The following is a 15,041-nucleotide window of genomic DNA, read 5'->3' on the forward strand; positions in this document are numbered from 1 at the left end:
CCACATCAGTAGAAATGGTCAAGAAGCTGGTAAATAATCATTACAATTGGACTATGTGCACAATGCTTTTTTTCTGGTTTTGTATATTGTTCAGTTTCTTTTTAGTGCTTGGAACTAACCTAACATTTATTTGTTTAACTTTTCACACATTTTGGTGTTATTTTCTTAAATGCTCAATGGATTCAACAAAGACTATAACAAAAAGAAAACATGTTTAGAAAATAACTATTAGCATTAAGGAGGGGGGATTCATTTGTGCTTGTGAGATAAACTCAGGAGAACTCCGCTATGACTGCAAAGGACAGTATTATTATAGTTTCAGCCACAGTTTTGGAAACCTTTGCCTCTAAAGCATTAGTATCATAGGAGGTGGATGGAGTGACGAGGTTAAGAAAGTTGAAATGGCCACACCTTAAATATATTCAGTGGTTATGTTTTATCGAGATTAATTTCAAAATGAGAACAATTATTTCAGATTGCATGTCTAAAGGAGTGGCCAAGAGAGAAAGACAATTCCTGGAATCTTTAGGTAACTTTGTGACTTACTGATAGCTACTTATATAACAGTCATTAAGATAAAGACAAATGTATTTTGTTTACACAGACTAATATCTATGTATATTTACTGCAGTTTAAACTCATTATTGTTTTATTACTATGGACTTCTGTGATACGTTTGCACACTGCTGTGATACACATACACTGTACTATGAATTTTATTGCTGTGGCGCTCTGAAAAATTCATATTGCATACTACTGCGAAACGATCAGGGTTATTCACTATCATGAGAATTTAAGGTAAATTCGAAGTACATTTAAATTTTGGGGTCAAACTAGCAGCACTGAAAAAATTCTCTAAGTCAACTAGGCTTTCAGTTCAGCTACTCTTTCCTTAAATTTGGAATTTAGTTTGAATTCTCAGTTTAGTGTATAAACATGTATGACACATACACAGCATGTTATAGTGTGTTCATAGCCGTGGTAATCCGATTCCAAGTTAATAAAAAAAAGCAACACATTTCAACATTTTTTTTTCTGCATGTACCTCTAACTTTATAGTACTTAGAAGCTTGTGCATCACCTCTTCTCACGAGGCGTCCAAATATTTATTTGTTATATCAGTAAAACCTGTATAACTGGTGCAATAGGCAGGGATATTTATTAAAGGTGTGTGTTAACGATCACAAGAAAAATTAGATACACAGCAGGTAACAGGAAACAGATTATTAAAAAATGAATAAATAAAAATTAGCTTTCAAACTGTCAAACCATCTCAAAGATTTACAGAACACACAATGTTTTAATGATCTACTAATTAAAAGTTTGTAAAAGTGGACCTCTCGCTTAATCACCCACTGCCAATTTGGACACAAAGGGAAATGCTATGCATTACTCTCTAAGCCAGAGGTGCCCGAAAGGTAGATCCCCAGATGTTGTAGAACTAGAGCTCCCCATCATGCTTTGCCATACTAAAGGCATGCAAAGCATCATGGGAGTTGTAGTTTTACGTATGGGGATCTAACCTTTTGTCACCCCTGCCCTAAGCAGACAAATTTACATGCATTTAAAAGTCTCTTGCAATATGTAATGGAACGCTGTAGTTAAAGTTGGTACTCCCTGTGGAATATTTCAGTCAGAAAGCAATCTGCATCATGTCTGCCGTAGGCGAGCATGAAACGGAGAATAACGCTGCAATGATTTGTATAATAAATCAGCAAGGTAAGAGTTACAGAAACACTCTGTTATTTTCACAAGACAGGCATCTGCAATGTGTGCAAAGATAAGTTTACATCAAATTTACTTCAATGAGCCTGGGGGGAATCTCTAAGATGAGAATCAGCTCTGAAGTTAAAATAGAAACATCTAGTGCCGTGTTTCAGTGTATCGGCCTCATCTGCATTACATGAAAACCTGGTAGTTTAGCGTAATCACATTGCCTGGAAGTCAAAAATCAGAGCTGCTGTTTCTTGTACTGCATCACAAATACAACTAAGCAAATACAACAATCTTATTTTCTGTTGGATGCTTTAGCCTACATATTAAGTGCACGTTCCATACTATGATGTAACCATTCGGCCAAGCACAGTAAATCATCAAGTAAACAATTTGTTTGCAATCAATATTTATTGTTATAGTCTGCCTTGAGAATATGGTTGAGAACCATAGGGACAAAACATCCATAACATGAGAAAATGCTAAATAACTTTGGAAGAGTCCCTACTGCTGCAGACCCAAAAAAATTTAAATTACACGATAAAAGTGTGAATATTTTGTTCATGCATTATATGGACGTTTCACTTTTAAATAAATTTTTAGACTTTGTATGTAGATGGCATTGTATATGGAATCACATTGTACTTGATTTTTCAGTCTTTCTAGTTTGGGTGATGGTTATGCACGCATGACTTTAACCCCTTAAGGACCAAACTTCTGAAATAAAAGGGAATCATGACATGTCACACATGTCATGTGTCCTTAAGGAGTTAAAGGAATACTGTAGTGCCAGTAATATAAAGCTGCATTCCTGGCACTACCGGCTTTATTTACTTACCTTTTCCAGCGCTGATGTCCCAACACTCCGCTCCCTTCTACTTCCTGCGACGAGCGGGTCTAATGCTCATGCACGGCAAATGCCGCGCGCACATTAGACCTCCCCCATAGGAAAGCATTGAATCAATACTTTCCTATGAGGAAAAATCTGATTCTGGAGTTCCTCATGCAAAACGTGAGGACGTCCAGCGTCAGATACTGGACCAAAGTTTTTTTAAAAAAAAATTCTGGATAGGGTTACAGATAGGGGGGCTATGGACTATATGTACGGTGGTCTAGCTATGCTAGGACAGGCTGAATTGTTTTTTGTATTGATGGGTTAACAGAATGGTTTAAACAAAATAATACATTTACAAACAAAGTTCGGGGTTATTAAATAAGATAGGCCCCAAAATATAAGCCACAACCTGATCAATAATTTCTGTGTCTTCTGATCTGTCTCTTATGGTACATTTTATTAAATGTTTTTACATTGCTGTATACTATTTCAATGCAGCGTAATTTTTCATGTTGGGCTTCAGATTTTTACATTTCCAGAGATGAAACTGAGAAGACCTTTTCTATTGCAGTAGTTCAAAACAGCATATTCCGACACACTGGCCGCTTATTTTATTAATAACAAAAATAAAGTAATTGCACCTTCTTGCTCATAATTTAGTTATATACTTTCATTGCCTAGAACTTTTACGGACATAGTCTAGCAACACGTATCTAAGAAGACGCAACTAACCCAAAGAAGACTCACAGTGCATTAGCAGTCACAAGCAGGTCGTAGTTGTCAAAGAGGGCGACCTCGGGTACCTCTACGATGATGATATAGAGTATCTGGATGAACAACATTAGTGCCAACTTTCCTATGCTGCTAATCTGCAGAAAGACGGAGCAGGCCAGCAGACTGAGAAGGATGCTGTAGTTAAAGTACTGTTGGGAATAAAATAAAACAGAGTAAGCTAGTTAAATTGAAGATGCACTAGAGTTAGGTTTTATTTATTTTCGTATAAAAAATGTTCACATGAGATTAGAGGAATGGATATATCTTTGACAACAACACACAGACAAATAATACATACAGTATCTTTGGATGCTACGTAATATCCCAGTAATAAAATTAAAAAGAGGATAAAAACCTGATACACTGCTCAAAAAGATCAATATACTTGTATCTGTAGAAACTATATTTCAACTTCATTAACTGTAATCCACAGGACACATTGTATTAGAGATAGAAGGCTGGTGATATTTGGAGCGTGGTGCCCTGCTATGGGATTGTGGTAGGTCATACCTCAGGAAAGTTGCATGTTGGTTGGTCAGAACCACATGGGGCAGATTCCATGGTCAGATTGTAGTTTAAGATATGAATGTGACAGGCACGGACAGAGTCCGAACTGATGTTTAGTTCTTCAGCAGCACACTCAACAAGGCTCTGGTGATTACAGGCAAACTAGAAATTCAAGGAGAACACAAGTGAGTGGGAGGAGCAGTCTACATGAAAACACACTGTAAGAGCCTAAAAAAGGAACTTTATCTAGACATGGAAAATACTGCTTGTATGCTTACCATTGAGTAAGCTAGGGAAGGTTTTACAATATTGAAAAGCTATGGTCTTGGATAAAATGTATGAGCCAGAGAGAGAATAAATGAAAAAGTGCCAATGGGTAGATGTGCAAGGCAAAAGCATTGCAGGAGAAGCCTCAGTGTTATGCAAACCAAAGTTAGAAACACAGTAAACAGTAAAAAGCCAATGAGCATTACATAATGGAGAGTGAGACAGAAAAGAGGTCAATCGTTCTTTCCATTTTCTAGCAATATTTACACTCAGAATGGTCATTATAAATAACGATTGGGTTAAGCTGACCCACTTTGATTTCTCTTGGTGCATTGTGGGTAACATATTGCCCTCCTTACCATGTTCACAAAGGCTGATGTGAATACTAGCAAGATAGAAAAGATCCCAATCAGGGTGCTGTTTAAACGCGACTGCACAATCTTCCGAGATATCCTTTGTAAGGCCGATGGAAAGAGCTGGAAAAAAAAACAGGGGTCACGCTCAAAGTACAGGGATTCCTTAAATCCCAGTCACCAGTTATGTCAGGACTCACCTTTATACAAGAATACACTGCACACACAAAGAGAATATTAGCCAGAATGATGAAGATGCTGGTGTAGACTCCGAGCATAACAAGGGAGCTGTAAATGACACAGATAGAGTTACCTACAAGGTCCTACACTAAAAAATACCTGCGTTAACAACACTGAATGGCATTGGTCTAGAGCAGGGGTGGGTAAATTGTCGGTCCCCAGATGTTATAGTAGTGCAACCTCGGTTGTGCTTTGGTATTCGAAAGGCTTGCAAAGCTTCATGGCAGTAGTAGTTCTTCAACATCTGGGTACCTGCCATTTGCTCAGCCCTGGTCTAGTCCAGTAGATCCTTAATGTTTTCAGAATTACACCTATTATGATGCTTTGCCAGTTTTACAACTGATAAAGCAATATGTAGCCTTCTGGCCTGGTCCCATATTACATATGGCTGGTCTAGACCATACAGAAAAAGCTAAAAGTCAGAACAAAATAAAAATAAAAACAGTGCATGATATCCTTCATATTGGTTCAATACTCAGCAATAAACACAAGGAGGTTACATCTCATTCAAAAAAAAAAAATCACAAAAGATGTGTATTGTATTGCTGTTACATACAGTATATCCTACAAGCATTGACACTTAATCTTATGGATGAAATGCAGAAAAGAACAAAAACCGATAAATAGACTTACTGTGGAAATATCACAATCTGAATAAAACAAATGAAGCAAAAGACCAGTAGAGTGCAAGCCACATAGCCACCAAAGCGATCATCCACTTTCTTGGAGTACTGCAAGAGATGGACAGTTAGAAAAGATACATAAAAAGCAAATATCCTTTTTTTTCACATCAGAAATTGGTATTTATTATTGCGTATTTGCCCTTAAACTTCGATGTCAGCAAAATCCAATACCAAATAATTTGTTATTCAAATTTTTTATTTTTCGTTAATTTAATTACAGCTTCAATTAATCATTAAAGGGACACTATAGTCACCCAGACCACTTCAGCTTAATGAAGTGGTCTGGGTGCCAGGTCCCTCAGGTTTTAACCCTTCAGATGCAAACATAGCAGTTTCAGAGAAACTGCTATGTTTACATTTGGGGTTAAGCGAGCCTCTAGTGGCTGTCTTCCGGACAGCCACTAGAGGCGCATCGCGACGCTGGAGGCATATTATGCCTCCATCGTGCAGAGCTTCCATAGTAAAGCATTGAGAAATGCTTTCCTATGGACACTTTGAATGCGCGCGTGGCACTGGCTGCGCATGCGGCTCCACTGACGTTGGCACGGGAGGAGAGGTCACCAGCGCCAAGGGAGCCCGGCGCTGGAATAAGGTAAGTGGCTGAAGGGGTTTTTAACCCCTTCAGCGCCACGGGAGGGGGACTCTGAGGGTGTGGGACCCCCAAGGATTATAAAGTGTCAGGAAAACCATGTTGTTTTCCTGACACTATAGTGATCCTTTAAGACATACAGATTTCAAATACCAAACAAAAAACAAAACAAAAAAACATGACAAAATGAAGTTGTGGCTATATGCAGTGGTGTATTTTGGATTTGTGCTGCCCTAGGCACGACTAAATTCGGGCCCCCCCCAATTCGTGTCAAGGCCATTTTTTTGACTGACAGACACATGCCCTCATTGATACATGCACTGATATTCACTCACTAACAGATACACAGTCATTGGCACACACATACAGTCATTGGCACACACTGTTTACCCAACACACACTTTTACTGACAGACACACACTGACGGGCACACACTCTCAGATACACATAAAATGACATACACACACTCACAGACACACACTGACAGCTACACTCACTCATTCACTCACAGTAAGGTGGACAGCCCCAGAACACGTGGCAAACAAGGCATTTGTCTGGGAGCTTGGGGTGGCATTTTTTTGGCGCCCCCCCTGAAAGTGCCGCCCAAGGCAAATGCCTTGTGGTAAATACATCCCTGGCTATATGGGGACTCGGAGCAGCGGGTGTCCGCCGGATTAGGTGCAACAAAGGGATATTGTGTATTAATAATAGGTATTTTATAGCTAGGGACTGGTAAAGACACAAAGAACTATTAATGTGTTAATCTTTTAATCCATCTGTCCCAGTAACTATATTGATGGAACAACAAAGGGGATCGTCTGATAATAGCTTGCTCCATCTTACATTGTATAATAATTTGTGAATGAATCTTGGGGCAGCTGTCCACCAAAGGAGACTTCCAATTCCTGACTATTGATAATTTGACAGCCATTAATATATGGAGGGCAACCGGACCAAGACTTCTATCGATTGCCTTCATATCCATATGTAACAAAGCCATGTTCAGAGTCCGTTTTAGCTTCTTTTTTAATAAGGTAGACAGATACTGACTCGTTACCTTCCAAAGATACTGGATTATCGGGCAATCCCACCATATAGGTTTAATATCTGCTATTCATTCATGGCATCTCCAACATGCCGAGTAGGCTGTAGGATACATTTTTACAATTTGTTGAGGGGTTCTATACCATCTATTTAATATCTTATAATGGGTTTCATGCATATTCAGACAATGACAAGCTTTATACAAAGTTATAAGAGAATTGTTCCATTCTTTCATACTCATGTTTATATTCAAATCATGATTCCATTTTGCAATTGCCAGAGGAGTTGGCTTTACTTGAATTTTATAAATTAGTTTTTGACATGTATTGACTAGGTGGGTATAATCTGCTTTTTCAAGCAAATCATTTAAAATCTTAACTGGGGGCTCAAGAAAGTTGAATTTAAAAAAAAACTTTTTAGAAAAGAAATGATTCTTATATAATTGAACCATTCCGTGGATGGTAAACTATATTCGTCTTGGAGCTGGTCGAAAGATTTAAAAATATTTCCTCTTATTAGGTTAGAGATATTTTTTATACCTTTGTAAATCCAAATTTCTAGGTTTATATCCAACATTAAATTTGATAATATTTTTAATTGTATAGCTGGTATTATTTTTTCTTTTTTACCAATTTTTCTTTTTTCTTTTTTAAGAAACCGAGTTGGGAAAATGTGTTGGACTATTTGTGAATTTGAGGTTTTAATATAATGTGTATCTTCTATATCTATTGACTATAGAAAGGACTTATCTTCGTTAAGTATGGTCAAGTTCCGTTCGCTGATATATCAGTTTTCATTCTTAGAATATTTCTTATTTACAATTAAAATATGTGCCAATAAATTGGCTTGTGCAATATCCTGGATAATTGGAATATTTAGGCCTCCTTTGTCTTTTTTCCTTGACATTTGTTTTATTCAAGTATTTTTACCTGACCATATAAATTTATTGAATGATGATTGTATTAATTCAAGCCAACTCTCTGGAATTCTCAAAGGTATCATTCTCATGATATACGAATATTTCGGGAATATATATGCTTTCAACGTATTTATCTTCCATAGCCATGAAATTTCCAGTTTTTTTTTTTATTTTTTAAAGTTAATATTGGATTATTTGATTAAAGGTAGAAGGTTGAGTTCCATCCATTTCTTTGGGATTTTTGAAATTTTAATACCCAAATAAGTAAAATGGTTTTTAACTTGTTTGAATCCGTATTCATGTTCTATGTTATCTATATCGGTTTTAGATGTATTTAAATAGAATGCCATGGATTTTTCAGTATTTATTTTATAATGGGAATATTGGCTATAATTTTGTATAGTATCCATAACGTAGTCAATGGATTCGCCTGGGTTCTGGCATATAGTCTAATTTATGGGGAGTTTTTTATTACCTAAGCCTATGATTGTTTGGTTAGATCTTATATCTGCTGCTAAGGATTAATTCAAAAGAATATATAATAAAGGTGATAATGGGCAACCTTGTCGTGTACCGTTGGGAATTTTAAACCTATTAGAGCTAATACCGGGGCCCACAATTCTGCCCTGTGGGTCACTGAATAGGGCCATAATTGCCCCTAGTATCCCTCCTGTGAAAAAAAGAGACCAGGGACTCCCTCAGAAAATCCCAGTCAACCCTGTCAAAAGCCTTCTCTGCATCCAATGACAGGGTCAACATGGGCTCACACTCATCTCTAGCCTGCTCTATTATTCCGATCATATTTCTTATATGGTTTTGGTTAATTTTTGTTTGATGAGCTAGTTGGAAGTCACCCAAAATAAGATCTATGCGGGAATATGCAAAATAAGACGCAGAAAAACAAGTAAAATCCAAATCTAAAGGATGAAAAATTTGCCAAATATCTAGTAAAGAGTCATTTTGAATAAGTTGTCTGAATTTCTAGGAACGTCTTATTATTCCTTTATCTCTTATCTGTCCAGTAATAGGTTTTTTTTTTAATCCAATAATGGATTGAGTATGCAATTGAAGTCTCCTAAAATGAGCAGAATTCCTTATTTAATCATTTCTATTCTCTTTAAAACATTACTTATAAATGGTATCGATAACTGGTTTGGAGCATAAAGGTTGACTAATGTATAAGTTATATTATCGCTCACATATAACAATAATATATATCACCTCTTTATCTTGTTCTGTATAAATGTTATTACAATTAAAATTCTTAGATATCAGTATAGCCACCCCCTGTTTTTTGTTTTGATGCTGGAGAGATGCAGACATAACCACCAGGTAAACTTTAGATTTTAAATCAATATTATCTCTCTTTATCCAAACAGTTTCCTGGACACCACATACATCAATTTTCTGTTTCCTTAAATATTAAAAAAACAAACAAAAAAACAGCTGTCTTAAACTCCAGCTGGAGTATGAAAAAGACTGCAATTATTGGACTCTTAATTTTTTTGCCTATATAGTGAATATTTGTATAGATATTGTTTTAACTTTTAAAGTAATAGTTTAATAAATATTTTTTACCAAGACACTATTTGGCAAATTTTTTCCTGCTACAAGAAAGAAGGATTGTGGTCCTTAACCACATATGCTGTTCCATTGAGCCTATTCTGAAGGCTCTGGGTTTGTGAGTACCTCATCTAATATTTTATCTATTATAATAATTTATTAAAGGTACTGCACTATATATGCTCTGTATCCTAGATCGAAAATAGGAAGGATAAAGATTCCCAAGAAGGGAGAGGGTCGCCTTTACGGACCCCGCATGCGCAAGAACTGAGCTAAAATCTTTTGGCTCTTCAGAGTGTGAGTGGGAATATTCTCATATACATATTGCATTTTGTATTTTACAGTTTTACGCTATGATATGTTTTTTGTGTTTATACTTTTAAGGAAATTATATCAAGGTTAAGGTTTCAAGGAATTATATCAAGGTTAAGGTTTCAAGGAACGGTTTCTATATCTATATATATATATATATATATTCCACTCCCATACCCTTTATTCAGTGGTTTACATACCAGGGTCGCAGGGGCCACTGTGCCACGCCTCTTCTCCTGGGGGGCCCAGGAGCCGGCCACCTCAGGGCCCCCCCGAGGCTGGCAGGCGCGCGAGGGAGCACTCTCCCTGGCTGAGTGCTTCCTCTTCAGTTCCCTCGCGCACCGCACTGATACCGGAGCCGGAAGATGACGTCATCTTCCGGCTCCGGCATCAGTAAGCGGCGCGCGAGGGAGCTGAAGAGGAAGCACTCAGCCAGGGAGAGTGCTCCCTCGCGAGCCTGCCCGCCCGCTGACACCACTGGACCCCAGGGAATCCCCTCAGCTCTCCCACAGGTAAGGAGGCTGGGGGGATTAAATTAAAAAAAAAAACGAGTGTGTGTGTGTTAGTGTTAGAGTGTGTGTTAGTGTTAGAGAGTGTGTTACTGAGTGCATCTGTTACTGAGTGTGTTAGTTTGTGTGCGTCTGTTAGTGAGTGTATGTTTTGTAAGTGTGTATGTATGTGTCACCGAGTGTGTGTCTGTCAGCTAGTGTGTATGCGTCTGTTCGTGAGTGTGTGTGTGTGTGTCTTAAGCACTTACCTTTGTGTGTGTGTGTGTCTTAAGCACTTACCTTTCTCTAGCGCCGGACTCCGATTGCGCATGCGTGGCAAGAGCCGTGTGTGCATTCAAACCGCCCATAGGAAAGCATTACTCCATGCTTTCCTATGGACGTTCGGCGTCTTCTCACTGTGATTTTCACAGTGAGAATCGCGGAAGCTCCTCTAGCGGCTGTCAATGAGACAGCCATTAGAGGCTGGATTAACCCTCAGTGAAACATAGCAGTTTCTCTGAAACTGCTATGTTTTCAGCTGCAGGGTTAAAACTAGAGGGACCTGGCACCCAGATCACTTCATTGAGCTGATGTGATCTGGATGTCTGTAGTGGTCCTTTAAGTGTATGTTTATCTGCATGCACTGGCGTACATACCATGGTCGCAGGGGTCACAGCCCTGCGCCCAGGTGCCTGCCGCCATGTGTTGCGCAGAGTAAGCGCGTGGGGGGGGGGAGCCCGGATCAGTTTTCGCACCGGGGCCCCATGGGTTGTGTGTACGCAACTGCCTTTATTTCTCCTTTATTGAAATTTAAATCATATTCTTCAGTCAAACTCTCCTTCTCTCACTCATTCACATCAGGAGCATCACTTGAAATCGGGCAATGGACCCACCCGCTTGGAGCTACCTAATATAATTTTGAATTTATTCAGAATAAATCAGAATAATCTTGTTAATTTGTTAAATTTGTTGTTAATATTTAGTTTTCCCTATCTATTAAATAGTATTCTTTTCTTGAAATACTCCTTCGTTTTCCCAGTTATCTTTAACTCCTCCCTTCTTAATCGGTCTCCCTTTCCCTCCTTTTGGGGGGGTGGAAAAAAAATCCAAGGGAAGAGAAAAGAAAGGGGAAAGAAAGGGGGAAAAAAAGTAGATTCACATATAATTTGTATGCAAATTAGTGTGTCATTTGTTATCTTTTAATTCCTTCTTAATGTTAATGTTAGGTGTTGATTGATGTTGTATACATTTATGTGGTAATCTAACATTTTTTATGTAGTATACATTCTTGTGACTTTACATACTTCCTTTTCACCCACTCTCTCCCCCTCCCTCTCCCTTCTTCACTTTTTATAATCTTCATAGTGATCAGTAATTTATAACTGTGAATGATACTGCAATTCTTCTCTCAAAAATGTCACCTTCAACTTTCTTCCCTCTCTACTTGCTCCATTTTAAAGTGTTGGTGCATTAAGAATAGTTCAATTTAAAAGTGAGCTGTATCTATGGTATAGGTGCAATCGTTACATATATAATTATATATTTTTCCTGTCTTCCCTTCCTCATATGGATATAATCAAGTTAAGGTCTCTTTTTTTTCTTTATACATTTTTTTCTTTAAGCCAGCTTTCGAGTTTTTCAGGGGACTCACATACAATTGTGCTGTATTCATAAGAAATAATAATTTTCATAGGGTATCCCCATTTGTTTTTGATTTCTTTATTTTGTAGTATTTTCGTTAAATCTGCGTAGCATCTTCTTTCGGATCTGGTATGGAAGGACAGATCTGGGAATATTTTTATTTGTGCATATTCAGGAGGTAAATGGGTGTCTCTCGCTGCTTTGATAATTTGATCTTTGAGTCTAGATGATACGCAGCAAATTATGACATCACAAGGCTTAGAACTGTGGATTCCAGGTGGTTTAAAAACCCTGTGGCATCAATCCAGAGGTTCTCCATATCTTGATATGTCTATGCCGAGTGTTTTTATGAACTCTATTACATACAATTACAGTCCATCCTGAGATATGGATTCTGGGATGTCCCTGAGCCTTAAATTATTTCTTCTGGCTCTATCTTCAAGTTCGGCTATCTTTTTAGCCATTATGCTAATTCTGTTATCTTTTGTCTCTGATAGTATGCAGGTCTGCGTTCCAGTCCGTTCTACAATGATATTCCTACTCTTCCTTCTGACACCACCACCAGGGACTTGTACATCAATTACCTTTTTCTCTAGGTCCGGTGTCTGGAAGGTAAGAAGGAATTTCTTCACGTGATCTTTCCGTAGTTGGTCAATACTCCGAGCATCAATTGCCCTAGCAAGGAACTCATCAACTTCATCCTCAGGATTCAGTGCATTGTATTACATACAATTACAGTCCATCCTGAGATATGGATTCTGGGATGTCCCTGAGCCTTAAATTATTTCTTCTGGCTCTATCTTCAAGTTCGGCTATCTTTTTAGCCATTATGCTAATTCTGTTATCTTGTTTTTTGGCAATATCTTCTTGTTGTTGAACTGTGGCCTGTAATTGTGTCATACATGCTTCATTTTCTTGAAGTTGTTTCCTTAACTGCTTTAGCTTTTCTTTAATATCTCTCATAATATTATTAATCTCAGATTTAAATTTCTCTAATTGAGAATCAAATGCTCTTTCCAGAAAGGCTCTAGTAATTACTTGGTCATCCTTTCCTATATCCAGGAAATAATTTTTTGGGGTTAGGAAAAAAAGGAGACGTTTCTCCGATTTATTATCCTGTTTTTTTTTTTATCTCTTCTATTAAGATTCTTTGGTTCAGCAGACTTTAGTTGCCATTCCAATATTTCAATCCAGAAAAAAAATAAAAATAAAATACAAATAACAAAAGAAAAAAAAAAAAAGGAAAAATATTTCTCTCTCTCCTCTTTACTTCTATCGCAATCTGTGCCAGACCACTGTAATTTCTCAGAGTGGATTGGTTGAGTCTTAATATAGATTGCAAAATAATTATATTGGTCTGTATATTAAGATTTTTCAGGATCTCTTTCTCTTTTATTATCCTTTTCTTTTTTTCTTCCTTTTTCACTTTGTCTCAATTCATCTCACTTTATTCAAATATCTATCTATCTATCTATCTATATCTCTATAAAAAAATAAATATATATATATATATATATATATATATATATATCTTCGCTGGGTTTAGCCAATTTAAATCTAGACAAATGCTATGCTTTTGTTTTTTTATTACCTTTAATGCCTTATAGGTGCTCAGCTACTTCAGAACTTTCCTGCGTCCATTCAATTACCAGCTGGCTAGCTATTATCTGTCACAATTTATTCAGCGGTGTTTATATATATATATATATATATATATATATATATATATATATCTTAGCTGTATCTTTTTTGTTTTATTTAGTTTGCTGCCTTATGTGAGTTGAACTGATTCAGAACACCCCTGCAGCAACTAGACAAAATAAATAATAATTAAAAAAAAACAAAAAAACGGCTCAAGAAGACCCTTAGTCCCACAGCTTGTCAGTAAATATTATACAGATTTAAGACACTCGAGATTGTAAAGATAGCATAAAACTGGGAATTATGGAGCAGATGTGACTTATGAAAACAGACTTATCTGGGGGATCCTGTATATTTTCAGGCTCTTGTTCGTTCTAATGGCGTCCTGTACGGCACCACATTTCCTCCCTTCAATTACAAGCTGGCTAGATGTCATTAGTGCGACCCCTGCTCAGAGACTCTGTCGGGCATTCAGTAGGTAGGAACAATTTAACTACTTATGCCTCTCCCCTCCCTTTTGTCTCTGATAGTATGCAGGTCTGCGTTCCAGTCCGTTCTACAATGATATTCCTACTCTTCCTTCTGACACCACCACCAGGGACTTGTACATCAATTACCTTTTTCTCTAGGTCCGGTGTCTGGAAGGTAAGAAGGAATTTCTTCACATGATCTTTCCGTAGTTGGTCAATACTCCGAGCATCAATTGCCCTAGCAAGGAACTCATCAACTTCATCCTCAGGATTCAGTGCTTCCTGTGTGTTCCGGCTAAAAAAAATATTGCAAATGGAAAAAATCCAATAAGGAGTTTTAAGTCACCAGAAGGGAATAGACCGCTAATCTTAAATCAAAGTGAAGACGTCTGAACAAAATCAATCTGTTTTTGGTTAATCAAAAAATAATCAGAACAGTTTCCTCATTATTTGATTGCTGCCTGAAAATCTTGTTTCCCTTTAATCTGAAATGGACAAATTGACTTTCCATTTGTACTGCTTTCATATAGCTATGTTCTGGGATTGTTTGAAACTCAGCACTCCCACCCCAAAAAAATAATAATTAATAGATAAAAAAAACAAAACAAAAAAAAAAAAACAACAACAAAGTATAGCATTTACATAAACATCTGCGTTATTTATACAACACTTACTTGTCTTTGCTGGATTCATCAATGCCCTTATAAACAAAAGAAGAAGAAGAGAAAAAAGATAGTTGGTAAACACATGTTATATGGAAAATATTTTATATATATATATATATTAGCAAACCTTACATTAGATATTTATATATACATTACATATCAATATAAAAATTAGGAACTTTGGGTGTTGCTAATGCAAGGTTATTCATTGAACATCAAATTGGAGTGTGTTTGAAGTTAATTTTTGTGTGTTGGTAGGTGTGAGTGTTACTGCATGTGGATAGGGGTTCATGTGTGCATATTTATGAAGAGCAAGCGTAGGCAATTTTATCACATA

The 15,041-nt window shown here is 37.2% G+C and overlaps 1 protein-coding gene across 1 annotated transcript in view; it reads right to left on the bottom strand.

Annotated features, from left to right (window-relative positions):
* Window positions 1-15,041, bottom strand: part of ADCY6 (adenylate cyclase 6) — a 175,084-nt gene that overhangs the window by 13,714 nt on the left and 146,329 nt on the right. Inside the window, exons 11-17 of the mRNA XM_063426056.1 lie at window positions 14,714-14,739; window positions 14,187-14,334; window positions 5,323-5,420; window positions 4,650-4,737; window positions 4,456-4,572; window positions 3,833-3,991; window positions 3,296-3,471 (exon numbers count right to left, since the gene is read on the bottom strand). Of these exons, the coding sequence (XP_063282126.1) occupies window positions 3,296-3,471; window positions 3,833-3,991; window positions 4,456-4,572; window positions 4,650-4,737; window positions 5,323-5,420; window positions 14,187-14,334; window positions 14,714-14,739 (812 nt within the window). The remainder of the gene's footprint in view (window positions 1-3,295; window positions 3,472-3,832; window positions 3,992-4,455; window positions 4,573-4,649; window positions 4,738-5,322; window positions 5,421-14,186; window positions 14,335-14,713; window positions 14,740-15,041) is intronic.

This window comes from Pelobates fuscus, chromosome 1, assembly GCF_036172605.1.
Source record: "Pelobates fuscus isolate aPelFus1 chromosome 1, aPelFus1.pri, whole genome shotgun sequence".
Lineage (NCBI taxonomy): Eukaryota > Metazoa > Chordata > Amphibia > Anura > Pelobatidae > Pelobates > Pelobates fuscus.